The following is a 27,786-nucleotide window of genomic DNA, read 5'->3' as shown; positions in this document are numbered from 1 at the left end:
GACCTTATCAGAAAATATGTAATGCGGATAGTGCATATTTTAACGAAAAATGGTCAATCAATGTTGAACAGATTTTTAGAAATTCTGCCATGTTAATTATTGTACTATCTTTTCGGGTATTTTTCCTTTTTTTAACATGAGCTGTTCTTTTGAATTTAATTTAATTAAATCAAAAATCAATTAAAGTGGTTTTCAGCTATCAATTCATGATATGATATGCACCAGCTCATAAATAACGCCATGGGTTACTACAATGACCTTAGCGATTTAATCTTGTGCTTCGACCTTTTGTGATTCGGCCTTTTGTGGTTTTCGGCCTTTAGTGATTTCGGCCTTTTGTGCTTCGGCCTTATGTGATTCGGCCTTTCGTAGTACTCCCGAACCATCAAACTTAGTCTCAAATGAAAGGTTCAACGTTCCCATAATTTGATAATGAAATTCATTAAATTTCGAGTTCCGATTCCGGAGTTACGGGTTTAAGAGTGCGGACACACAGCAAATTCGCATTTTTGCCTTTCTCCTATAGAAATGTTATGCAATTACTCTAAACATCGTCAACCTAATCTCGGCGGAGGGCCAATTTTTTTTTGACTTGCATAGGCTTTCTGTATTTTAAGAGGGTCGTAGTTAGGGGGATACGGTGAGGTGCACCCCCCACATCACTCACCACCCTTCCCACAACCACCCTTCCCTGAGCAAGTACCCCACCACGCGAATAAAATTTTCTAATTCCTCTAGAATAAATTTTCCTAGTAGGTCTGAAAAAACAGTGAAAAATTTGGTTTGAAATGATTTTGAGTTGAAAGACTAATTTCAAATTTCTTAACAAGTTAAAAAATTTTGGCTGGGTCCAAACTCCCTAACCCTCCTCCTGGATCCGTCGCTGGTTTCAAGTGTTTCAGCGTCGACACATAGCAACTCAAGTTCGTAGCTGTCGATTCATTGTACGTATGTGTAAATCGCACTGAATATCTAATAGACAGTTCCACCATTATATTAAACATGACCAGCCATGGAATCGTTGTTTGGATAAATGAGAAAGGCACAATTGCACCACTAGGTGGATTAAAACGGGTTTTTATTTCATACTATGTTGCGTTTCGGCTTCGCCTCATCAAAAACCGACACTAATTTATTGTCGGAATAGATTAGTGCCGGCTTGACGCAAATCCCTTAAAACTAAAACACACTATGTGTTTCAATCGAACGACTGATCAAACGTGATGTCCCGTTCGAGCAGAAGGCCTATGCGAAAGTATTATGCTATATTTCACCCTAAGGAGGAAAATTTGGTAAAAACCAAAATTTCTCACTAGGGTGAAAATTTGATGGTAAAAACCGACAATAAGTTAGTGTCGGTTTCTGATGAGGCGAAGCCGAAACGCAACATAGTATGAAATAAGGATTTATGCCCTCCTGTACAAAGACTGGTTTTACCAACAAATTTTCACCCTAGTGAGAAATTTTGGTTTTTACCTAATTTTCCTCCTTAGGGTGAAATATAGCATAAGGGTTTTTATTTGTTGTTTTTGTTGTCTAGTACGAGAATTTATAATTTTTTCTCGAGCAGGACAACCCCAGAAATTCGATTTATGATTTTCGCTACAATTAGCGCATTTGAAACTTTCTGTGGTTTTTTTCACCGGACAAGTATCTTTCGTGTGCGATTTATCACCACAGATCATAAATTTGGAATCCAAATGACAATTTTTTGTACCGTGCCCAAAGCCTTGGCATCTACGACACTGGGTCGGATTTTGAATTCTGCCCCCATGTCGTCTATAATGTTCCCACTTTACTCGCACGTGGAACATAAAACGTGCTTTTTCAAATACTTTCAAATTATTAACCTCATTACGGTTAAAATGAATTAAATAAAGCTCCTGGATAATTCCAGAGCGTACCGGCGTGTTCTCGCCGCTAGTCTTTCTCTTCATAAGAATAACTTGTGAAGGAGAAAAAAGCCAAGTAAATTTTTCAATTCGTTGGATATTTCATCCAAACTTTGACCTTGTGGTAGCCCTTTCAAGACAGCCTTGAATTGTCTAACTGTCTTGAAATCATATGAATAAAATTTATATAACTTCTCCGTAAGATACTGGAGTAGTCGTTTGTGGCCAATCAATTCGTCCGCTGTAACTCGACATTCTCCTCTTCGGCCAATCTGAAAAGAGACTTTCACGTCCGGAAGGAACGTCGAAAGCTCAGTTCGAAAGGCTTTGAAGTCGGAGATCATCACTATTATAGGCGGAGGTGATTGCGTTTTCTTCTCATTGGCAATATGCGCAATGCGAGGAAATTTTGAAATTTCATAAGCTTCACATTCGGATAAAACATCGAATGAGTTGCTGCAGTCAATTGAATTTTCGGGTGGAGAAGATACCCTTTTCCGTTTAGCTTTAATTTTTGGAACACGGCCTTTCTCGGAGGACTCAGGCATGTTGAAAGAATTAAATATTTCTTTAGGCTGAATTGTTCTTAAAAAATGTTTCAGTCTTGGAAATACTGATTCAGTAGAAAAAGTAGGTAGTCGTTAGAAAAACTGATCGAGCGAAAATATAGGTAGCCTTGAGAGACTGATGCTGTTAAAAAACTCTAGGTAAACCAGGAGCTATCAAGATTTGTGACCGGTTCGAACGAAGGTTCAAGCCGGTATGAGGAAAATTCAGGTTTTCCTACACAATGAATTGATTGAAGAATATAGATATGTTATTAATAGAGCATTAGCAATGATTCGTTTTATTAGAGACGGGCAAGTGAATCGCGAATCGATCAAAAGAATCGACTATTCAAAAAGAGTAAATGAACCGCGATTCTTTTTTAAAGAACTGCGATTCACTGAAGGAGTGACAATTTATTATAAACTCAACGAGAACCAAAAAGAACCGAATGAGTTTTGCCATGATTATGAATCACTCTAAAATAAACGAACACGATGAACACATGAGCTCTGTTTGACGTACACGGAATAAAATATCAACTCATAACAAATTTAAATTTAAGAATAGTTGTAATTTCAAGGGAGAAACTAATCTTGGAAATGGCAGAATTTTTTGTGAAAAATAACAATTTTTTTTTTCAAATGAGTACAAAACTGTCTAAATTGAAAAATTGTCTCGAAAATTCAACGTAGGGGTAAGGTATCTTGTACAAAGAATGTGTAAGCAAAGTTTGAAATAAATCGGCTAAGTAGTTTTTGAATGACAGTAATACCGCAAATCGTGTTTTTCCACAGACATTCTACAAAAAGTTTCGTCGCCGAGCCGCTTGTCGATATTTATGTTAATGAAATGATACAATATAATGTACCAAAGTTTTAATCCATTCGCTTCACCCAAATTTCTAAAAAAAAAATCGCAAAAAGTGTTTTTTTCACGCTGAAAAATGCACCCTCGTACCCTTCTCGCCTTAACGCATAATAAACATATTTTTTCCCTTTTTTCTCAAACAATTTTGCAAAGTACTGAAATGAATCACTGATTCGATCAAAAGAGTCGATTCAGTTTAGTGAGTGAATCGGGTACGATTCTCTTTCCAAACTGAATCGGTTAGCCCATCTCTAGTTTGTATGTCTATTGTATGGGCCATTTCCGCTTTTTCATTGATTTGGTTTAGCCTTTCAGATATCTAGCACTGATGTTGTCCTATGCTGATTTGAGCGATTATCTGACTCTATCCCATATAGTATGTGTTATTAGAACATCGCGAATCATAAAGTTCTAAATGTTCTCAATCAATAGGGTAAGGTGGGGCAAACCCGACCGTTGGGTAAACCCGACCCCCCTCTGTTACCGAAAATCAGAAGCACTCCGCGAACTAATATCAATGTTGTCGTGTAGAGCATCGAAAATAATCATAATGGTGGTATGACAGCATTTTATTAGTCTACATTGAGATGCTCATACGACAAAAAGTGTGTTTTTACAACTTTTGATTTGATTTTTGTGCATCATTGACTACAGGATATTTCTGATTGTTAAAGTGATTCAATTATAAATGTAAAAGGATTTAAATTCTTCGATTTAAGTCCTACAAAGTGCATAGATGAATTTAGTTCAACCTTTTTCATATTTTTTCTTAATTGCGTCGTAATGAAAAATGACGCGGTGGGGCAAATCCGACCTCTAAATATTGGGGTAAATCCGACCGCTTTTTTGCTAAGAAAATTTTTATTTATCAAATTGAGATATATTTTTTATTGTTATTATTTATTATTTTTATGCACAATGGTTCATAATTACAAACGAAAGACACAAAACATGATGAGTATAGTATTCGTCGAGCAATTGCTCCGATGCAACGGGGAATATCATTACGTGCCACTGCTCGTGATTTTAGCATTCCAAGATTGACATTGAACTCCATTTTCTTCATGTTACAATTCAATAACACAACATTCATTGATTTATCATTGAAAAATCATAAAAATTGAGTAATATCTGCACTAAATCAACCAAAAACATAAGGGGTCGGCTTTACCCCACCATTTTTGAAAACAGCAAAAATGAACATTTTTGTAAAACGCTTGTATCTCAAGATAATATCAATGTCGAAATAAAATGCTATATACAGAAAGTTGCCCAGGAGTCTAACCATTAATTTGGTATATAAAACGACTTGATCCGATGTAAAATGAGCATTTTACAACCAAAACCATTTGCTAGGTCGGATTTGCCCCACTTTACCCTACAATATATGAAGAGAAAGATAAGAGTTATAAGAAGTTAGAAATATATCATCCCACTGTTAGGTGGATTAAAAGCGTTTTTTTTCAAGCTAGCTTCCCTTTTTTAAAATTGCTCTTGAATCAAAATGGTCGTTTTGTCCGTAGAAAATACTGCATAGCATTGGTGTTCTAGCATTCTAGCAGAAAAGCATGTCACTGGACGTGTTTCATTACCACTTCTACCAGAAAGTGCTACACCAGTGCAATCTACTGCACTGGTGATTTTCAAGGAAAAACAAAATTAGTCTCCTATACAGGTGAAACGTTTAAAATTTCATTTGAATCGATCAATATTTTCAACATAGAAATTTTGTCATCTTGATGAAATTGTCCATAATTTTTTTTCGTATTAGGAAGACTGTAAGGTTAAAAGTTGGATCTAAAATCCCGATAAGTTTTAAGAAAGAAACAGTTACAGTAACAGTAAACGTTGATCTCACCTGCAATATCTGTGAAACTTTTTCAAGTAAGTCTTCAACTTCTGCATCACTGTTTGATTCCACTCTGCTTAAATCTTCCTCCATAGACCTGAAAATATGAAGTATTCAAGTTATTCCATATAGCACATGCTTTCTATTATTTACCTCAGAACGTCAATGCCTACAGAATCCACGTTTTGCAAAGTATTTTTAATATTATGTAACTTCTTCTTCACGTCCTGATTCCGAATATTTTTGAAACGTTTCTCAACATCATCAATACGATACTTTAAGTCTTCTAGATACACTGAATCACAGAGATGTTTATATTCCTCGTACAGTTTATTGCACGAGTTCATTTTATCTATTGTGGCACGTTCTTCTTCGTCAGTGGATTGCTTTGTGTCGATATTTTCGGTTATCCAGCGTTCAACATCGCTCAGGTTCTCTCCTAGGTCGCGCGTTATCTTCAACATATTCTCCAAAATTATTTTTGATTGTGTCACAGTTTCACCTAGTGAATTGTATAAATGCTTTAGTGTGTCTATTCTTTCCCCTAGTTTTAAAGGATTTTTAGTCCCTTTGTCTTCACACACTTTTCTGCCTGCCCGTATGATTTGTTCTATTTCACCTTTTATCTCTGATAAAATTCTATACATTTTTAAACAATGCTGGAACTGATCTTGCAAATGTGCCGGTCCAGCTGACAACGTATCCAAAATAACCGAGCTTTTTTCTACATTGCGGAGTTCAGCCAAGGCATGATTTAGTTTCGTTTCAAAAGCAGCTTGTGGGGATGATAACTGAAGGAACTTTTGCAGACATGACTTGAATTGATCTTGGAGCAGTTTTACTTGGTCCTGGTATCGGTTAGCTGCTTCGAGTTTTCCTTCACGCTTGTAATGGTCCACATTGTTTATCATTTCCAGGAGGACTTTTTCGTGATGTTCAAACTCTTCTTGCAATTTTTGGAAATCATGTGGTACATCGTCGATGGTTGTGTCGTTTTCAATGAAATCGTTCAAAATTCCATCGACTCGGAATATCCATTGCTGCAAGCAGGATACTTGACTTTCGGATGACTGTGCCTCTTTAACAGCTTGTTCCAGTTTTGCTGTGCGTTGTTTTGCCTAAAAATGTATTAATTGATTTACGCGCAACAATGCAATAAAGAAGTACCTGAATTTGTAAACTATCCCAACGGTTGAGAATTGATCGTTGATCCTCGTCGATGGTATTGACCATAAATTCCATATTACACATTTCCTTTCCGATAGCCATTATTTTATCAAATCGTGCTTGGGGATGATTTCGGATATAATTCTCGATGTCCTATAGAAATCAGTCAAACATGTAGGTTATATGTTGTTGAAAAACACAAATCTAGTTACCCACATCAAGTTCCTCCGATATTTCCTCAGCATCGGCTGCACTCTCCGGACTCTTACGCAGTAATTTTTCCAGTTTATCCAGATATCCACTAGCGCCAACAATCAGCGTTTTGAACTCACCCATTTGACTAGAAATATGTTCTAAAATTGCAGTTCTAGTGTACACCAACGATGTCACTTCGTTCCATTGAGCATTTAGTTTGGTGAACTTTTTTGCTAAACTTGAGACGTTGCTTCCTGCTTTCAATTGAATCATTTCATCGATTTGTAGCAGAAATTCGTTGCCTGTTTCATTTAATTCTCGGAATTTAAATGTTTGCTGTTCACATGTGTCCTTCAACGTTTGGAACTTTGATTTGATCTGATAAAGTTCGTTGAGACTGGTAATTTCAGAGTTGAGATTTTTCGGTGTGTTCATTTCCAAATCATTCAACCAAAGCTCTGTTTCACGGACGCGCGATAGAATGCTATCTGTACTGGTTTTGATGTGATTTAGCTTTGCAAAGTTTTCTTCATATTGCGCGGCAATGCTCGTATGACGGTCACATATCTCTCGTACCTGACTTTCTAAAATAATTCTAGGTTGCTCTTCATAGTTTTTCACAATTATTTCCGAAAAGTTTTTTATGCTGATTATGTCAATTTCTAGCTTTTTTATCTCAGTCGCATGTTTTTCGTACTCAACAAGTTTTGATTGTAGTGTTTTTGTGTCTCCTGATATGAAAAAATCATTCTTCAAGTTAAGATCTATTTGATCAAGCCCCTTGCGAATGTTGTGTAATTCAGTATTGAAATGGGCCACGTTTTCTATGGCAATGTTTTGTTTCATAATCTTATCATTTAACAGTTGGGGAATGTTACACCACGAGGACACGAGCTTATCAAGCGTGATATCATTAGACATGTTAGTAAGTATTTCACTACATCCTTCATTAAGCAACTCGATATATTTTGCTTTCAGGAAATTATTTTTTCCTAAATTAAGCTGCATACTTTTCACATCCGAATAAATGATGGGTAGATCATCTATTTGTTGAACTAATTCATTAACACGTTGGATATGCCCACTGAATTCGTTGTAACCTTTTTTCTCAATGATAATTCGACCAATGGCATTTTTCATGTCATTCCAGCTTTCAATGAAAAGGTCAAAATCGCGCTTGCAAATTTGCCAATCGTCTCTATTGTTCTCATTTAAAATTTGGTGATTTTTTTCGATTTCATCATTGAAGGAGTTCATATCTGATAATCGTTTTTCAAAATCTTCCAGGGCTATTACGTCCAAGCTCTGCTGGTACCAATCACGCGTATCTGCTAAAATTAACTTGAATCCAGTTAGGCTTCTGCTCAATTTATCCTTCACGACAAGATTTTGCATCTCAGCGTCTAGTTCACGCAATTTTGCTTGTTGTGTGTTGATAAAATCACCCATTTCTGCCAGGTGTTGGCTTTCGATATGCAAATCTACAGATGGCAACAGTTTACACTGCCTAAACATTTCCTGGGCTTTTGTATAATCTTTTATTTGATGGTTTATTGTTTCCTTAGTTTGTTGCAGTAATGACGATCTTTGATTCAAATCAACTTTTTCGAACTTATCCAAATTTGAGACACACTCGTCTAACGCGCTTTTCAATTCATACATAAACTCGTTCAGCTGGACAACTGTTTCAGGTTGCTCTATTTTGCGTTTCTTTTCGGATTGAGGAGCGTAATCCGAACTGTCCAAGTTATCCACATAAATTACACTCCTGTTAGAGTTAGTTCCTGTTTCTTCTAGCATTTTTATCTGAAAATCTTCCCACGAAGCAGGTTTCATTAGATTTGTTTTCCGCTCGTCGCTAGCCGTTAGTGATGTCGGAATTTGAAAACCCATATTTTCTACACGTGCTTCTTGTGCTTCTAATATTTGAAAGAGAGCATCACACATGTCACTTAAATGTTCTATTTTGGTTATTATATTCAGAGTTGAGTATCCCTCATCGCTGAGGGTTTGGGCAGAGCTTTCCAATCCCCCTAAATAGTTGACAAGTATTGTTAAATCTCGTTTGCAATATTGCAAACATTTTATTCGTTCCATCATAGCGCCCATCTCTACTGATTCATTTGTTTCCATTTTTTTAAGGTTTTGTTCCCGCGCCTCAATCCATCGGCAAATAATACGATATTGCTCAGATAGTTTAGTCCAGCGATAGCTTAAACTTTGCAGCTGGTCCCATCTATTCGCTATCCACTTGGTTAGATGCGACCAACGCTCTTCTAAGGCCAACAATTTGTCTTCCAAGTCGCTGAAACTATCAGAGTCAATAATAATAACTAAATTACTGAGACTATCCACCAGATTTTCCTGGGTTTCCATGTTATTTTGCAGCCGTTTGTGGTTTTCCAGTTGAGCCTTCAATTCCATTGGAGTCGGGCCAACACTGTTCATTCGAGAAATTTGATCTTCTATTGTAGATAAAAAGCTTTTTAATTCCTCAACCTTTTCCATTTGTAGCGAAGCCAATCTGGTATGAATTTTAGATTGCCGTTCTAGTGCATTCACTCGCAACATTTCCCATCGTTCGTTCAAGAGAAATAATTGCTGTTTGATTTCGTTTTGCCCTTCCAAATCCAGCCCGTGAGATTTTGGACTCAGCTGTGCTTCACTAATTAAACGTGAGCCTTCATCAAGAGCTCCACACACGAATGATTGGTATTCGGAAAGCTTCGCCATAAATTGCTCATGGTCGTGGAACTGCTCTTTCGCAATTGTCAAATCATTAGCCTCCATGATGTCCTTAGAAAACATTTCCTCTGCTTCTAGTAACATGGCTAGTACATCCTCTACAGCTGATTGATAACCACTAAATTCTACTGAAAAGTTTGTTGCTGTTGAAACGGGTCGCGAGGACTTTGGCTCCCAATAGAAGGCATCCGTCTTACTTGGTAACGGAACAACCGAATCATTCAGTTTAAAGTCGGAATTTACAGCTTCCGCGTGTTCTATCACCTTCACAATTGGTTTAGTTTGAGACAACCTTTTTACTTTATTTTCTCGATTGAAATTACGTAAGTCATCAATCGATTTTGCTAGTGAAATTTCCTCTAAATGTGTCGAATTTCCCGAATGAACTGGTACTTTATCATTGCTGGATTTCGAACTGCTTTGGCCAAACTTTTGGTTTGTGATGTACTCGTCCGAAGCACCTAGTTCTCGTTCACTAAGCAACTGTATCTCTTCCAGACTTTCCACATTCCGCGCCAAATGCTGAACACTGCCTTGATGCTCCAAATTTCTTGAATCGATCGCATTATAGAGGCACATAACGTACATAAGAATAGACTTTTTATCCGGCTTATTTGTATTTACATCTTCTGGTTCCAGCAGTTGTTCGATATCTAAATGGTGATACGCTAAATCAAACGCCATTCGTAACCTTGCAATGGGATGTTTGTTGACAGCCATTTTCAGATTTAACGAATCAACGACTTCCGAAATAACTGCTAAAAAAGCCATTCCATCGGACCAGCTGCAGGAAAAATCATTGACCTTGAATGGAAATAAATTGATTATATGGCGCAAATTCTTAAATACCTTATAATTGAGCGACAAAAAATAAAAGTTGCAAAGACAGAACATGCTTCGTATAACCCGTTTCAAATATATTAGAATACAAAAATCGGAAATAAACTTCAAGCGTGAAAATCAGACAAAGATCCTTCATCATAAGAATCGCTTAAGGTCCAAGAAACATTTTTTGAGCATGTGTAAGAATTGAACGCTTGGTAGTATGCGCAGGAGAAATTGTATTCAGTTTTTCCATCGGTTTATCCATATAAAATCTTTTCAAAACTATACAAGAAAAATCTCAGTCGATTCATTAGATTAGCACGATTAAAATTATGGAAAATAGTTGATGGAAAAACAATTTTGAAAAAGTGGCTGCGATTTTTTTCACACTGTGCTGTGGCACGCCACACAACTGCGTAATGAAAAAAAACTACAGCCACTTTTTCAAAAGCACTATTCCGCTTGGTCAATTGGTTTTACATCAACTATTTTGCGTCCCCCCTCCCTCAACCCTCATTAGAATTAAATTATATCCTCAAGGTTCCTCTGGACCTTGGCAAGTTTTTTTTTCAGGCAGAAAGGAAAGCCACTAAACCTTGTGCAAATTGCACGGGATCTGACTTCACGATTTTCTGCTGTAACAGAGATCGTGAAAGTAAATAAAGATAAACTTCGCGTTAGCATTGATAACATTAGACAAGCTAACGAGATAGTAGCCGGCGAACTCTTTACGCGTGAGTATAAAGTTTATATACTTTCGCGCGATATATAATGCGATGGAGTCATCTCCGAACCCAGCCTCATTGTCGAGGATATACTTAAGCATGGTGTTGGTTGTTTCAAGAGCACCCTGCTTAATAAAGTAAAAATACTCGATTGTAAGCAATTGCACTCAGTATCACTTGAAGAAGAGAAAAAAGTTTACCGACCATCCTATTCATTTCGTGTAACTTTCGCTGGGTCTGCTTTGCCTAGCCATGTTCTTATTAATAAAATTCGTCTCCCCGTTCGCCTTTTCATCCCTCGTGTGATGAATTGCCTTAGTTGTAAATAGCTTGGCCATACAGCCACTTACTGTTCCAATAAGGTACGGTGTGGCAAATGTGGGGGGCCTCATCAAGAGGATACATGCAATAAAAACTTAGAAAAATGTTTACATTGCGGAGAAAATTCACACGAGCTCCTTGCATGTCCCATATATAAATTGCGGCCAAAGCTAATATATATATTGTAGAGGGGGACTTCCAAATTGCCCTCTTTGGCAAGTATTTTAAAAATTATGTTGATGAATCAACCGTTTTTCCCGATGGAATTGTTTGTTCTAGCTCGAATGCTTCAGACTGTCAATTAATAAGTCATCGCTGTCAGCCGTCAGCAGGAAACCTCCTGAGGAGCACTCCAACTTCCATCACGGGTGCTACCAATTCATGCAGTTCACCCGCGCCTTCTGCTGTTAGCAGTCATTCCAGTCGCCCCGGTGTACATTCCAGACGAATGAATCGAGGAGTGCCGGTCAGCCTTCCGTGCCTAAAATCGTCGCTCATCCACTTATGCTATCAAAATGTGGGAGGCATGAATTCCTGTGCAAATACCTATCGCCTAGCTACCTCGGACTGCTGTTACGACATCATCTGTAGCGGTCATGTCATATTCAGCAATATTTTTCAAATTTAGTAGAACCAGTCTGATTTGTTTGCGCCAAGAGTTAGACAACCTACCGTTGAACGACTCTTGCGCAACACCCTAGCAAATACTCCTCTCCGCGAGGGGAAGAAATTAAATTGCCTGTTGAGATTCTCCTGAAGACGAAAACCATGACGATCCTTCGCTTGGAATGCATGATGGAAAGGGACAGATAGAGCCAAAGGTTAGCTGACAGAATAAAACAGCTAGTAGGGTCGTTGATCTCCGAACTTGTCCGAAGAAATTTGCGGGAAAATACGGGCTTCCTGTAAGTTCGTACGAAATTACCTTCCCTAATCTGAGGATTAACGCTGCTAGTCCATTTCGTCCCAGTCCGCCAAACGTAGTGAAAGTGCGCGTAGTTTGTCCGGTTTAGGTTTTCCAAGTAGGTAAAGTGACGTGATCGTATTCGAATGTTAGGCTAATTACTCTTGTTTCTCCCGTCCAAGTAGAACTCATAGTCGAAGAAGTCGAGAGTGCGTGCGTAGGAAAGTTTGTGCAAAAAGCTACAGAAGAAGGTAAATGTGCTCAGAGTTAAGTGCCATTGACCGATACCATGTGCTAATGACCCCGTTTGCAATAGCCAGACGGCAATCTTTTCTATTTCGCACAGCCAACGACGAACGAGAGAAGGAAGAAGGAACGAAAGCCACACGCGCGTATTATCGGACGAAATTTGAACCCGGCACTGTTACGCCGCCGGAAGGAAGGACGACCCGTCTAAAAGCCGTTCCTTCAATCACCGAAAGATCATCGCAACTTTTCCGGCTGAATAAAGCAGGCATCAACCAGCATCCAACAACCGCTGGTCAGAAACCGGCGCGGCCGATCGATGTGATCGCCCGTCATCGAAACAGTCATCGCAGCAGAGCAACCAACAGTAGCAGAAACAACTGGTGAGTCGTATCGTTCTTGCTAGATAAGAGTGAAGGGTGGCGTCCGGGGAGGACGCCACAGTGATTTAAGCCGCCAGAGCGCAAAACGCTCGAGAAGTCGTCCACGGACGGCGATAGTTAGGGACGCGTCCATGAAATAGGTTGTGTGTCGGCCATTACATTTAGTTTCGCCATTCAAGAACGCCACACACAACCCTTTGACTAATTAGCCACCCGGGTGCAAAGCGATTGCCGTTGATACGCTGGAGCCGTGAGGTGACGTCACCGAAAGTTTGAGAATTGATGGAGAAAAGCACAGTATGGTCAATGAGCACAGTAGGGAGAGAGTACACGCACACAATCAGAAGATAGGCCTAGAAAATTAAAAGTTAGAAAAATACAACATGAAATAGAAATAAATCTTTTCGTTCCGTACCGTGAAATAAATGTTGTTTAGTGTAAAGTAATCAAATGTTTGTAGATTCGTGTAGTACTCCCGCAAGTTTTAGTCTCGTTCTAGTATGGTTACGTCACTTCGTTCGGTGTAGTTTTCGTTTCGTTTCACTGTCTTCCGCTTGGCGGAATTTGATGAGTGGTGAAAGCTTCGCTTTCAGTATGTTTGGGCCACCTGGCGGTGAGTGGCTACAGTTCCAGTGATGATAAGTTAGGTATGGGGAATTTCTTACTGCGAATTATCTGAGTGTGATGAGGTTTTTAATGATTGCTGCTAGTTGATAATAGGGTCGTCTACCCGACTTTTGGAGGCTGATTTTTGATAAGCCTGTCTGGTTCGATCCTGATTAATTTCTTTTAGGTGAATCTTCTTCAGGGACTCGCCCTAAGAAGAGTCTCATCCGGGCAAACAAATCTTGGCGTGCAGTCTTCCTACGGGAAGTGGCGCATAAGCTGCACGCTTGCTAGGGATCGACCAGGGCTGGCTACAAATTGGCGCCCAACTGCAGGATTTTTTCGGAAGTCTTGAAGAATAATCTGGAGAATATTGTTGAAGTTATGATTGTTTTCGTCATTTATTTTCTTTCTTATGTACATAGTTATTCTAGGTTCATGTTGTAATTTATGTAGTATTTAGGCTAATGTAACATATTTTGGAGACCGTTTATTTTGGAGAAATATCATCAGGCATATTTTTTTGGAGAAGTTTATTGAGGATACAGAAATATTTTGGGGATTCTAAGGAATATTCTTGTGATGTTATCGTTGTGCGGGAACATTTATTAGAAATAAGGGTTTATATTTACCATTTTTTGTACATTTTCTATATTATTTATTAAATTTTACATATTCAAAAATAAACCGAAATGGCTTCTAAGTTTCCGAGAGCCGACCACTTAACCAATGAGGAAGTAGATTACGAGCTCATGATTCGTGGTAAGGTTGAGGAAACTAAAACTGATTCGGAAGCTAAATACCTATACGCTAAATACTACGAAACCTTTTTTACGAAGATGTGAGGGAAAATCGGGATTATCCGTCGCGGTTTACTATCGAACAAGAATTCGATCGCGTGTCAGGCATAATCGATGGCTTGAGAGGGAAGTTGGAGAGGGGTCCAGATGAAAGGTGTATTTCTCGTTTGAAACATTACGCGCTTAGGGTCGCCCGAAGCATCGCCGAGGATCCGGGATCCGAAGCCATGCGTAAAGAACTCGTGGGGGAAATCCGTAGTGTGTTGAACAAATTTAGTGGGAAGAAGGGCTTCGAAGATTATCACTCAGAAGTTGTCAATAATCAGCAGATGGCATTGGAGTCAGGGAAAGATGATGGAAAAGGCGAAGGGCATCAAGACGACGGACAAGAACGCGAGGACAGATCGTCTGATGAGAATTCAAAGCGATCCCTTGGAGCAATTCCTAAAACAGCGAGTGAGGAACAACTACGGAGGGAAAACCAACTTAACGACGAGAACAGAATGCTGAGAATTCAAGTGCTTGAGTTGAGGCGAGAATTGGCAGAAGTTAGACTGGCAACCCTGATACCGGATCCAACGAGGTTCGTCAACCCTTCCAATCGAGGATTGCAAGTTCCTGAGATGATGACTAGAGTAGAGTTCAACGGAGAAGCGCAACCTGCACCGTACATCCAAGTCAACCATCACGAATCCGGATACAGAAGGAGAGAAGAGGTACCACAGCGACGATGTAGTGGAATACCACAGACGTTACAAAATGAGTCTGATAGAGGACAAGCAAGTCGATGGGAATCAGCCGAACGACGGATAGAGACGACAAGCGAGCGTTCGTACTACGATGAACGGGGCGATCAGCGGCAGGAGCCGTGGTCGAGCGGAATGTATGGTAGGACACGTTATCTCTTGAGTCAAGACGAGACGAGAATAGCTGAACGGGAGGATCCAGCTGATAGGCGGTGGAACGACAGGCGGCATGTTTCTCGGTGGAGCAGTCGAGATTATCCCACCGGTGGCCTGCATCGAAGGCAGAGTGAAGTAATCCAGCAGAGTAGCGAGGACGAAAATGGGTGTGACGCTGAGGAGTTTCGCCCAAGACGTCGTGTGAATAGACGAATTGGTGATCGTGAGATTCAGGACGCAGACCGACGTATGGAGAAATGGCATCTAACTTTTAGTGGCGACCCCCGCCATCGATCGTTGGAAGATTTTCTCCACAAAATTCGTAGGCTAGCGCGAATGGATCGGATCGCAGATGACATCCTGTTGCAGCGAGTGCATACCATATTGCGAGGAGATGCCTACGATTGGTACTTGTGCTACGCTGACGAGTTCCTAGATTGGCAGGACTTCGAGGAGAAAATCCGTTACATGTACGGTAACCCAAATAAGGACCAAGGAAACCGTCAGAAAATCTACGAGCGGAAACAACTTCGGAACGAGCCGTTTTTGACGTTCAAGACGGAGATAGAGCGCTTAAACAAACTTCTATCGTCACCGCTAGATCAGGAAAGAATTTTCGAGGTCATCTGGGACAATATGCGCCCACACTATCGTTCAAAACTAGCGTGTAGAACGGTACGAGATGTGCGAAAGCTTGAGTACTATGCGTACCGCATTGATGCGAACGATCCGGCACTCAGGCAGTGTCGAGAAGGGCCGCCACGTATCGCGACAGGTGTACACAATATTGAGGCTGAAGAATCGACCGGATCCTACTCTGAAGCAGAGGAGGTGAACGCTCTAGGGAAGAGGTTCAATAGTGATCGTCGGGCAAATGAGCAGTTCAAATCGTCAACACGAACTCAGCAACCAACCAGCGTGACACCGGTACTCGATCAGCAGCACAGCCCCCTTTGCTGGAATTGCCGCATGAGGGGACATGTCTGGCGAAACTGTAGACAGGAGAAGCAGTTATTCTGCTACATTTGCGGAGCGCCCGGTAAAACAACAGTAACATGTGAGAATCATTCACGATTTGATCGCTCGAAAACAGCTAATCCATCGGGAAACTAAATCAGGGGTGCAGAAGAGGGAACGACGGTACTCCTGTGACTAAAAATGTTCCTAGGAAAACAGAATTCAATGAGGTATGTGAGGTGCGTATTCATGACGGAAATTGCCCACATGTTGCAGTTAGTATATTCAAAACAAAATACGAAGCACTGCTGGACTCAGGCACAAGTATCAGTGTAACGAATATGACCGACGTGATGCAGAGAAACGGTCTGAGGATAGAGCAAAGTCCGCTTAAGATAATTACAGCAAATAGCACAGTGCACCGATGCTTAGGGTATGTTCAACTACCGATTACATTCCGAGGAGTAACAAAGGTGGTACCCACACTTGTAGTGCCACAAATTTGTAGAAACCTGATACTGGGTTACAACTTTTGGCAATTGTTCGGAATTGAACCGATGATAGGCGGAACGAATGGTTACGAACAAGTTTGCAACACAAATAAGCAATCGGAAAGCATAGGCGTAGCCGAAACGGTGTTCGCGTTGACAACAGAGAGAACGCGAATAGCGCAGCGCGAAAACAGTGCTAACAGCAGGCTAGATCGTCTTATAGATTTCACTACTTGCAAGGTGAACAACGGTCGTCGCGGACAGAAAAAAGGTGCTCAATCGTCCTACTATAATCTTCGCTCCAATGCCAATTGTCCAACTTACTCTGTGGGTGAGAAGGTTCTGAAGAAAAACATGGAACAATCGGACAAAGGCAAGGGATTTTCTGCAAAGCTGGCCCCCAAGTATGTGCCAGCCGTAGTGAAAAGGGTAGTAGGAACCCACTGTTATGACCTTGAGGACTTGAAGGGGAAGAGACTGGGAATTTTCAACTGCAAGTTTCTCAAGAAACTTACCCTTTCAAGTTCAGCTTTAACATCGATCACTGGTTGATCGAATAGAAGTCAAGCTATGTACCTCTCAGTATTTACTGATTGAGACAACGCACCATGATGCTTTTGCTCTGGTTGCAGAAAATACTGTACCGCAGTTCGTAAAGTTAGCATTGTCCTTCAGACAGTGCACCCCCACAACAACTTTCATTTACTGGGGGCATCCTTGTTGCTAAGATCTTCGTTCTAGCTCAAGAAGAACTTTGCGAACGTCTTGGATTATGGTCATTTTAGATCTCCTTGAGTAGCAGCACTCTTGAGTATAAAACATTTGTTACTGAACGAACAAGTTCCCCTCGACCAGAAGACAGAGCGAGTCCTTGATTTCATCAGGACGATGAGCTATAAAACCAAGAACTCGGAGCCACCAGTGCGTTGATGAGGAGTACCGCGAAAAGTCCGCGAGAAGCAACAAAGCGTGAGTTTAAGACGGGGGAATCTTAAACGTTGATCGTAAAATAAGACTCAGAAGTCCTACAGACGATGTTGAGCAAACCCGAGTTAATCGAGCTGTCAGTAACAAATTGCTTTAGCTGAATAGCGTTGCAATTTAAAGAAATCGGCAGTGTTCCTGGAAATTTAACCATGTTTGGAAAAAACACAGGTTGTATTGCATCGGGATACACATACCTTGTTAACTACCTATACGAGACATGTGCAAGGATGAAGAAAGGGGATTGTGCCTTTGCACGATCACCCAATGTGTAAAATTTTGTAAATACTATTTTTCGGATATAAGTAATGTTAGTTTGTAGTTCACAATGTTTCCTTATATCTATGTTAGTACTTAAAATTATTGTATATTTCTTTATATTCATGTTATTTGTTAATTGTTATTTATTTTCTTTGTTATTTATTTAAGTGTTTATTTATTTATCACAATATTTAGCAAGAATTTTGGGATTTAGTGGGTTAATGTTTAATGTGGGAGTTTATGTTAAATGTGGGTTCATGTTGGGGTTGGGGTCCTTCGGGGTTGATTGACATCTTGGGTTCCGCCGTCCGATTGTTCCTAAAATGAAAAAGAAAACATTAAAATTTGTTCACACACTTACCTTTAACTGGAAGTCAACTTCCCTTCTCAGCATCCGTTATAGCTGTCTTCAAATAGGCCGTTTGAGGCAATTCCCGTATGCTGGCAGCAGTCCGTCCGGCGTGTGCTAACCAAAAGTAGTTCCGGCCTGGTGCCGTGGTCCGTATCCGCTCCTAGTTTAGCTGCATGCAACATCCTTCAATTCTAAAATCTATCAAACTTTTGTCAGCCGGTCTGGCAAACATTAAAGAAAATCATGTAAACTCACCCATCGTCCGCTTCAAGAGTCCAAATCCGTCCGTCCAGAACCGTCCAGTGCCGCGCGGAAACATCCCTGCCTCCATCTGAGTGGATTTGTTTATGTTGGGTTGGTAGTCCGTTTCACCTGAAAAAACATGAAAAAACAACACAAAATTAGTTAACTCACCTTCTAGTACATGATCCGTCTTTCGGAAACGTTTTATCTGCACGTTTTTTGGGCCATTTCGGTATAATATTTGGTAAATTACCTGGAAAATGTACAATTAACAAACAGCACAACACATCACTTGCAATATTTTTTTCAGTTTGACGTTTCTCTTCGTTGCGGGTTGGTAGTTCAGTGTATGCGTGAGTTAATGGTAGCTTTAATAGGGTTGGGTACTTTTTCATTTTCGTTGCATTTCTGTTTTGTCGAAAGTTTTTTTCGACGTAGGAAATGTAACGTAAGATGGATTTATGGGATATGTGGTCATTTAGGGTATGTGTTCGTATTGTCGGAATACATCCGGCGTTAATACATAACCAAAATGATTGTTTAGGGAGATATTTTCGGGGGATTTTCGGGGGTTTTCGGGGGATATTTTCGGGGGATTTTCGGGGGATATTTTCGGGGGATATTTTCGGGGGAATTATGTGCAGATTTCTCACTAGCTGAACTATTTCGGCGTTAGAGTCACTGCAAAGGAAATTATGAAGTTCAGTTCTGCGTTTTGTCTAGTAGAAAGTGTTTATTCAGGGAAGAGCTCTGAGGTGCTTTCAAAAGACAAAACTGTGCGGTAAATTGAGTGAAGGGATACATTTCCAACGTAAGGATTGGAGTAGTTCTGGAACTCAATAAGCCTGTTTCTTGTATTATTCATGAAGTTACATTGGGAATTATGTTGCATTGAGAGTCGTAAGAAACTCAGTGTATGTTGTAGTGTTGGGGTTTCGGCTTGATCTAAAATTTCAATATTTTGGTATCAATGCCAGTAATTTGGGATTTGTTGCACTATTTGAGTGTTATATATCTGAACTACCGGAGCGCAGCAGGGGAAATGTCAAATCCATCAGTATTTCTGTATTCAAGGCGAACCTAGGATTAGTTGTACATAACATTTTGTAAATAGTAGTTGTAGTTTTTTTTTTCTATTGTTAGTCTTAGTCATTTTCGTATTGTCCCTTACGAAAATTTGGTATTAATCCTAATACCAAATTTTCGTAAAACAAGCCTGGTGTTATGTAGCGGTCATGTCATATTCAGCAATATTTTTCAAATTTAGTAGAACCAGTCTGATTTGTTTGCGCCAAGAGTTCGACAACCTACCGTTGAACGACTCTTGCGCAACACCCTAGCAAATACTCCTCTCCGCGAGGGGAAGAAATTAAATTGCCTGTTGAGATTCTCCTGAAGACGAAAACCATGACGATCCTTCGCTTGGAATGCATGATGGAAAGGGACAGATAGAGCCAAAGGTTAGCTGACAGAATAAAACAGCTAGTAGGGTCGTTGATCTCCGAACTTGTCCGAAGAAATTTGCGGGAAAATACGGGCTTCCTGTAAGTTCGTACGAAATTACCTTCCCTAATCTGAGGATTAACGCTGCTAGTCCATTTCGTCCCAGTCCGCCAAACGTAGTGAAAGTGCGCGTAGTTTGTCCGGTTTAGGTTTTCCAAGTAGGTAAAGTGACGTGATCGTATTCGAATGTTAGGCTAATTACTCTTGTTTCTCCCGTCCAAGTAGAACTCATAGTCGAAGAAGTCGAGAGTGCGTGCGTAGGAAAGTTTGTGCAAAAAGCTACAGAAGAAGGTAAATGTGCTCAGAGTTAAGTGCCATTGACCGATACCATGTGCTAATGACCCCGTTTGCAATAGCCAGACGGCAATCTTTTCTATTTCGCACAGCCAACGACGAACGAGAGAAGGAAGAAGGAACGAAAGCCACACGCGCGTATTATCGGACGAAATTTGAACCCGGCACTGTTACGCCGCCGGAAGGAAGGACGACCCGTCTAAAAGCCGTTCCTTCAATCACCGAAAGATCATCGCAACTTTTCCGGCTGAATAAAGCAGGCATCAACCAGCATCCAACAACCGCTGGTCAGAAACCGGCGCGGCCGATCGATGTGATCGCCCGTCATCGAAACAGTCATCGCAGCAGAGCAACCAACAGTAGCAGAAACAACTGGTGAGTCGTATCGTTCTTGCTAGATAAGAGTGAAGGGTGGCGTCCGGGGAGGACGCCACAGTGATTTAAGCCGCCAGAGCGCAAAACGCTCGAGAAGTCGTCCACGGACGGCGATAGTTAGGGACGCGTCCATGAAATAGGTTGTGTGTCGGCCATTACATTTAGTTTCGCCATTCAAGAACGCCACACACAACCCTTTGACTAATTAGCCACCCGGGTGCAAAGCGATTGCCGTTGATACGCTGGAGCCGTGAGGTGACGTCACCGAAAGTTTGAGAATTGATGGAGAAAAGCACAGTATGGTCAATGAGCACAGTAGGGAGAGAGTACACGCACACAATCAGAAGATAGGCCTAGAAAATTAAAAGTTAGAAAAATACAACATGAAATAGAAATAAATCTTTTCGTTCCGTACCGTGAAATAAATGTTGTTTAGTGTAAAGTAATCAAATGTTTGTAGATTCGTGTAGTACTCCCGCAAGTTTTAGTCTCGTTCTAGTATGGTTACGTCACTTCGTTCGGTGTAGTTTTCGTTTCGTTTCACTGTCTTCCGCTTGGCGGAATTTGATGAGTGGTGAAAGCTTCGCTTTCAGTATGTTTGGGCCACCTGGCGGTGAGTGGCTACAGTTCCAGTGATGATAAGTTAGGTATGGGGAATTTCTTACTGCGAATTATCTGAGTGTGATGAGGTTTTTAATGATTGCTGCTAGTTGATAATAGGGTCGTCTACCCGACTTTTGGAGGCTGATTTTTGATAAGCCTGTCTGGTTCGATCCTGATTAATTTCTTTTAGGTGAATCTTCTTCAGGGACTCGCCCTAAGAAGAGTCTCATCCGGGCAAACAAATCTTGGCGTGCAGTCTTCCTACGGGAAGTGGCGCATAAGCTGCACGCTTGCTAGGGATCGACCAGGGCTGGCTACACATCGCATTGACAGAAACATGGCTAAATGAGCAGACTATTTCCAGCCAGGTGATTTGCTCTGACTACGAGGTTCTCAGATGTGATCGTAGCCCTCTCAACAGCAACAAATCCTCCGGTGGCGGTGTTTTGCTCGCTGTGCGTCGTGGATTAAAAGTTCAACATATAACAAATGACGCTTGGAGCAGCATCGCACAAGTATGGGCAGCGATAAAATTGGGAAATCGAACATTATATATATATATATATATATATATATATATATATATATATATATATATATATATATATATATATATATATATATATATATATATATATATATATATATATATATATATATATATATATATATATATATATATATATATATATATATATATATATATATATATATATATATATATATATATATATATATATATATATATATATATATATATATATATATATATATATATATATATATATATATATATATATATGTGTGTGTGTGTGTGTGTGGTTTATTTCCCTCCCGATAAAATTCGCGACTCTGCACTAATTGATTCTCATTCTGAATCATTGACTTCTGTTTCCGCGATGGAGCAATTCTCTGGCGAAATCATGATTCTCGGTGATTTCAACCTTTCTACAATAAAGTGGTGTACCGTTCATAACGGATTTCTACAACCAGACCCAGACGAATCTGTTTTTCATCCTAGCAGCATTACTCTTCTGGATGGCTATAGCACGGCTACACTTCAGCAGATCAACAGCACGACGAACGAGAACGACCGGTTTTTAGATCTATGCTTCGTTAGTGCCAGAGATCAATCGCCGCATATCTCCACAGCCCTCACCCCGCTAGTAAAGTATGTTCACCACCATCCGCCTCTACATCTTACACTCCAGGACGTACCGCCTATGAAGTTTTCGAGCCACGCGCCCATCGTGTGTTACAATTATAAACGGGCCGACTATAGCAGCAGATTGAATATTTTACAAAGTATTAACTGGGATTCTGTGTTAAGCAAGGATGATGTGAACTCCGCCGCTGAAACGTTCTGCCATATAATGAGCTACCTTATCGATCGTCATGTCCCAAAGTGTAATTAACGAAATGATCAATCCCCCTGGCAGACAGCCGAGCTACGTCAGCTAAAAACTGCCAAAAAAACAGCATTACGAAAGTTTACCAAACGCCGTACCTGAGAGCTTATTATGTAAGGCTCAATAACGATTTTAAAAAACTGAGCAGTTTTTGTTTTTCAAACTATCAACGAAAAATGCAACGTAAGCTTAAGTCGGATCCTAAATCGTTTTGGAGATACGTCAATGAGCAGCGGAAAGAAACTGGCTTACCTTCTACAATGTTTTTGAATGGTGAATTCGGCATGATTCACAAGCCATATGCAAATTGTTCGCCTCTAAATTTGCGAGTGTGTTCGTCAGTGAGACTCTGTCCTCGCAGCAGATTGACGTTGCAGCTAGCGGCGTGGCCCAACTCGAACGGTCAGTGAGTGAGATTCGTGTGGAGCACTCGGATATTGTATCAGCAGCATCCAAACTTAAAGCATCATCATCTCCTGGGCCAGATGAAGTCCCTGCTGTGTTTTTGAAAAAGTGTATATCTGGTTTGGTGGAACCACTCTGTCAACTATTCAAAATGTCACTGACAACCGCGATTTTTCCTCAATTGTGGAAAACAGCTTTCATCTTTCCTGTCCACAAAAAAGGTGATAAGAGAAACATTGACAATTATCGAGGAATTTCTGCGCTCTGTGCCATTTCCAACCTCTTTGAGTTAGTCATGGTGGAGTCTGTGTTTTTTCACTGTAAGGAATATATTTCTAAAGACCAACACGGATTCATGCCGAATCGATCTACGTCGACGAATCTACTATCTCTAACTTCTTTTGTGTCCGAAGGGTTCGATGCGAATCAACAAACTGATGTTATATATACTGACTTATCTGCATCTTTCGACAAAATCAATAATATATCGCAGTCGCTAAACTGAAAAAACTTGGCTTCAGTTGATCACTCCTGCGATGGTTTCAATCCTATCTCGTTGGCCGTCAACTCAGTGTGAACATAGGTGATGCATACTCCAAACTGTTCTTCGTCAACGTCTGGTATTCCGCAAGGAAGTCATCTCGGACCATTTATATTCACTCTCTATTTCAACGATGTAAACTATCAGCTGAAAGGACCACGGTTGTCGTATGCAGATGATCTAAAAATTTTCAACCGAATTAGGAGCCGAACGAACGCACAATATTTGCAGCAACAATTCGACACTTTCAGCAGATGGTGTGAAAACAACCGAATGATTCTGAATCCGGCGAAATGTTCTGTGATATCGTTCTCCAGAAAAAAAGATCCCATTGAGTTTGAATATAACTTGTCTGGAGCTCTTGTTTCCCGGTTGAGCTGCGTTAAGGATCTTGGAGTGCTGTTAGATTCGAAACTTATATTTAAGAATCACATTTCGTATGTTGTTGGTAAAGCATCGCGAAGCCTGGGCTTCATTTTCCGTACGGCTTAATCCTTTACAGACATTTATTGTCTCAAAAGCCTATACTGTTCTAGTGCGCTCCACGCTGGAGTATTGATCGGCGGTCTGGAACCCGAATTACATGAACAGCAGCGATCGAATTGAAGGTGTTCAACGAAAATTTATACGGTATGCTCTTCGACGCCTGCCCTGGCGCGATCCTGTTCGTCTACCAAGCTACGAGAGTCGGTGTCAATTCATCCAGCTCGATACTCTCCAGCGTCGTAGAGAAACTACAAGAGCATTATTCATCTCTGATATTCTGTCAAAACGCATCGATTCTCCATATTTACTAGAGCGAGTTAACATCCAAGCAAGGTCCAGAACGTTACGCGGAAACGTTCTTCTGAGAGTGCCGTTTCGACGAACTATTCAAACAGCTAATATATATATAAAATGAAATGGTTTCCGTGTGTCATCGCATAACTCAAGAACGAGATGCCGGATTTCTTTGATTTTTGCATTATTTTGTTAGTTATTTTCTGTGAAAGGTTCTTTTGACATAAAAATCAAATATTCAAATTTTCTTAACCCACCTATCAGTGCGGTTGTGCTTCTCTCTTAACTGCACCTTTTGTTGAATATCTCTATATATAAATATGAAATGGTTTCCGTGTGTCATCGCATAACTCAAGAACGAGATGCCGAATTTCTTTGATTTTTGCATTATTTTGTTGGTTATTTTCTGTGGAAGGTTCTTTGACATAAAAATCAAATATTGAAATTTTCTTAATCCACCTATTAGTGCCGTTGTGCTTCTCTCTTAAATGCACCTTTTGTTGGATATCTCTATATTTAAAAATGAAATGGTTTCCGTGTGTCATCGCATAACTCGAGAACAAGATGACGGATTTCTTTGATTTTTGCATTATTCTGTTGGTTATTTTCTGTGGAAGGTTCTTTGACATAAAAATCAAATATTGAAATTTTCTTAATCCACCTATCAGTGCGGTTGTGCTTCTCTCTTAAATGCACCTTTTGTTGGATATCTCTATATATAAAAATGAAATGGTTTCCGTGTGTCATCGCATAACTCAAGAACAAGACGACGGATTTCTTTGATTTTTGAATTATTTACTGTGGAAGGTTCTTTAGCAGGATCACAAAATATTAGCATTTTCTTAATCTACGTTTTTGTGAAATCGGGACATTTTTAGTTTAGGATTGTTTGCACGGTTTGTCATTATATGTAGTTACGTAATAAAATGTCATTGGTATACTATTGGGTCCAGTTTTTCCGCGACGATGCTTTTTTGTTAAAAGTTTTATTTTATGACAAACTTTGCTTTCATGCATTTAAAAGAAGGGCGGCGAGAGAGTTGATAAATAACGTATATGAAGGCACTATTCACAAAGGAGAGTATGAATGCAGCGATGCTTTGTTTCCACGAATTCCCATGATTTAAACGGATTCAAATTCCGATTCGACTTTGAAAATGAAAATAAGTCATTGAAAAGCACCGGAATAAATTCGAAGTACCGTCGATTCTCCCATGATCCTGTTCAGGTGTTGGTAATGCATTAGTATTGTTACTGTTAATGGGTTAGGCACAAATAAAAGCATTGTTGATCATAACGTACATTATAGAACATAGGTTTGACAATTGCAATCACCTCACTGGAATTAAAATTAATGAAAATTTGATCCACAAGCATTGCAAATTTTGCATTTGATGTATTTTCAGTAAATAATTATAGGCAGGACAACGTCTGTCGGGTCAGCTAGTATATATATATATATATATATATATATATATATATATATATATATATATATATATATATATATATATATATATATATATATATATATATATATATATATATATATATATATATATATATATATATATATATATATATATATATATATATATATATATATATATATATATATATATATATATATATATATATATATATATATATATATATATATATATATATATACATATATATATATATATATATATATATATATATATATATATATATATATATATATATATATATATATATATATATATATATATATATATATATATATATATATATATATATATATATATATATATATATATATATATATACATATATATATACATATATATATATATATATATATATATATATATATATATATATATATATATATATATATATATATATATATATATATATATATATATATATATATATATATATATATATATATATATATATATATATATATATATATATATATATATATATATATATATATATATATATATATATATATATATATATATATATATATATATATATATATATACTAGCTGACCCGACAGACGTTGTCCTGCCTATAATTATTTACTGAAAATACATCAAATGCAAAATTTGCAATGCTTGTGGATCAAATTTCTATTAATTTTAATTCCAGTGAGGTGATTGCAATTGTCAAACCTATGTTCTATAATGTACGTTATGATCAACAATGCTTTTATTTGTGCCTAACCCATTAACAGTAACAATACTAATGCATTACCAACACCTGAACAGGATCATGGGAGAATCGACGGTACTTCGAATTTATTCCGGTGCTTTTCAATGACTTATTTTCATTTTCAAAGTCGAATCGGAATTTGAATCCGTTTAAATCGTGGGAATTCGTGGAAACAAAGCATCGCTGCATTCATACTCTCCTTTGTGAATAGTGCCTTCATATACGTTATTTATCAACTCTCTCGCCGCCCTTCTTTTAAATGCATGAAAGCAAAGTTTGTCATAAAATAAAACTTTTAACAAAAAAGCATCGTCGCGGAAAAACTGGACCCAATAGTATACCAATGACATTTTATTACGTAACTACATATAATGACAAACCGTGCAAACAATCCTAAACTAAAAATGTCCCGATTTCACAAAAACGTAGATTAAGAAAATGCTAATATTTTGTGATCCTGCTAAAGAACCTTCCACAGTAAATAATTCAAAAATCAAAGAAATCCGTCGTCTTGTTCTTGAGTTATGCGATGACACACGGAAACCATTTCAATTTTATATATAGAGATATCCAACAAAAGGTGCATTTAAGAGAGAAGCACAACCGCACTGATAGGTGGATTAAGAAAATTTCAATATTTGATTTTTATGTCAAAGAACCTTCCACAGAAAATAACCAACAGAATAATGCAAAAATCAAAGAAATCCGTCATCTTGTTCTCGAGTTATGCGATGACACACGGAAACCATTTCATTTTTAAATATAGAGATATCCAACAAAAGGTGCATTTAAGAGAGAAGCACAACGGCACTAATAGGTGGATTAAGAAAATTTCAATATTTGATTTTTATGTCAAAGAACCTTCCACAGAAAATAACCAACAAAATAATGCAAAAATCAAAGAAATTCGGCATCTCGTTCTTGAGTTATGCGATGACACACGGAAACCATTTCATATTTATATATAGAGATATTCAACAAAAGGTGCAGTTAAGAGAGAAGCACAACCGAACTGATAGGTGGGTTAAGAAAATTTGAATATTTGATTTTTATGTCAAAAGAACCTTCCACAGAAAATAACTAACAAAATAATGCAAAAATCAAAGAAATCCGGCATCTCGTTCTTGAGTTATGCGATGACACACGGAAACCATTTCATTTTATATATATATATATATATATATATATATATATATATATATATATATATATATATATAATATATATATATATATATATATATATATATATATATATATATATATATATATATATATATATATATATATATATATATATATATATATATATATATATATATATATATATATATATATATATATATATATATATATAAAATGAAATGGTTTCCGTGTGTCATCGCATAACTCAAGAACGAGATGCCA

At 38.6% G+C, this 27,786-nt stretch overlaps 2 protein-coding genes across 5 annotated transcripts in view; both read right to left on the bottom strand.

The window, feature by feature from the left end:
- LOC131689751 (dystrophin, isoforms A/C/F/G/H) overlaps window positions 1–27,786 on the bottom strand; it is a 1,859,985-nt gene that overhangs the window by 1,520,276 nt on the left and 311,923 nt on the right. For all 3 annotated transcript variants that reach the window (XM_058975046.1, XM_058975047.1, XM_058975048.1), the window contains 4 exons: window positions 6,541–10,068; window positions 6,325–6,477; window positions 5,311–6,275; window positions 5,167–5,254 (listed from right to left, as the gene is read on the bottom strand). In XM_058975046.1, coding sequence (XP_058831029.1) covers window positions 5,167–5,254; window positions 5,311–6,275; window positions 6,325–6,477; window positions 6,541–10,068 — 4,734 coding nt within the window. The remainder of the gene's footprint in view (window positions 1–5,166; window positions 5,255–5,310; window positions 6,276–6,324; window positions 6,478–6,540; window positions 10,069–27,786) is intronic.
- On the bottom strand, window positions 17,892–18,802 carry LOC131689754 (uncharacterized). 2 transcript variants are annotated; one of them, XM_058975050.1, is made up of 3 exons: window positions 18,518–18,802; window positions 18,277–18,393; window positions 17,892–17,987 (listed from the first exon to the last, which is right to left on the bottom strand). In XM_058975050.1, exons 1-3 carry the CDS (start codon window positions 18,657–18,659, stop codon window positions 17,908–17,910), a joined length of 339 nt encoding a protein of 112 aa, XP_058831033.1. In that variant the 5' UTR covers window positions 18,660–18,802; the 3' UTR covers window positions 17,892–17,907. The 2 variants fall into 2 exon arrangements, 1 of the variants encoding a protein (XP_058831033.1); XR_009305467.1 differs by lacking the exon at window positions 18,518–18,802 and having other exon boundaries at window positions 17,892–18,219; window positions 18,277–18,467.

Source organism: Topomyia yanbarensis, chromosome 3, assembly GCF_030247195.1.
Source record: "Topomyia yanbarensis strain Yona2022 chromosome 3, ASM3024719v1, whole genome shotgun sequence".
NCBI lineage: Eukaryota > Metazoa > Arthropoda > Insecta > Diptera > Culicidae > Topomyia > Topomyia yanbarensis.
The sequence above is the reverse complement of the archived record's forward strand: the minus strand, read 5'-3'. Positions and strand labels throughout refer to the sequence as shown.

What these genes read in the sequence shown, in the direction of transcription:
- LOC131689754 (XM_058975050.1), bottom strand. Translation starts at nt 18,659, where the DNA reads ATGAAAAAGTACCCAACCCTATTAAAGCTACCATTAACTCACGCATAC. An exon ending in GTTAATTGTACATTTTCCAG is followed by an intron (nt 18,394 to 18,517) that starts GTAATTTACCAA and finishes ATGTTTTTTCAG; the next exon opens with GTGAAACGGACTACCAACCC. An exon ending in ACTCTTGAAGCGGACGATGG is followed by an intron (nt 17,988 to 18,276) that starts GTGAGTTTACAT and finishes TTTTCATTTTAG; the next exon opens with GAACAATCGGACGGCGGAAC.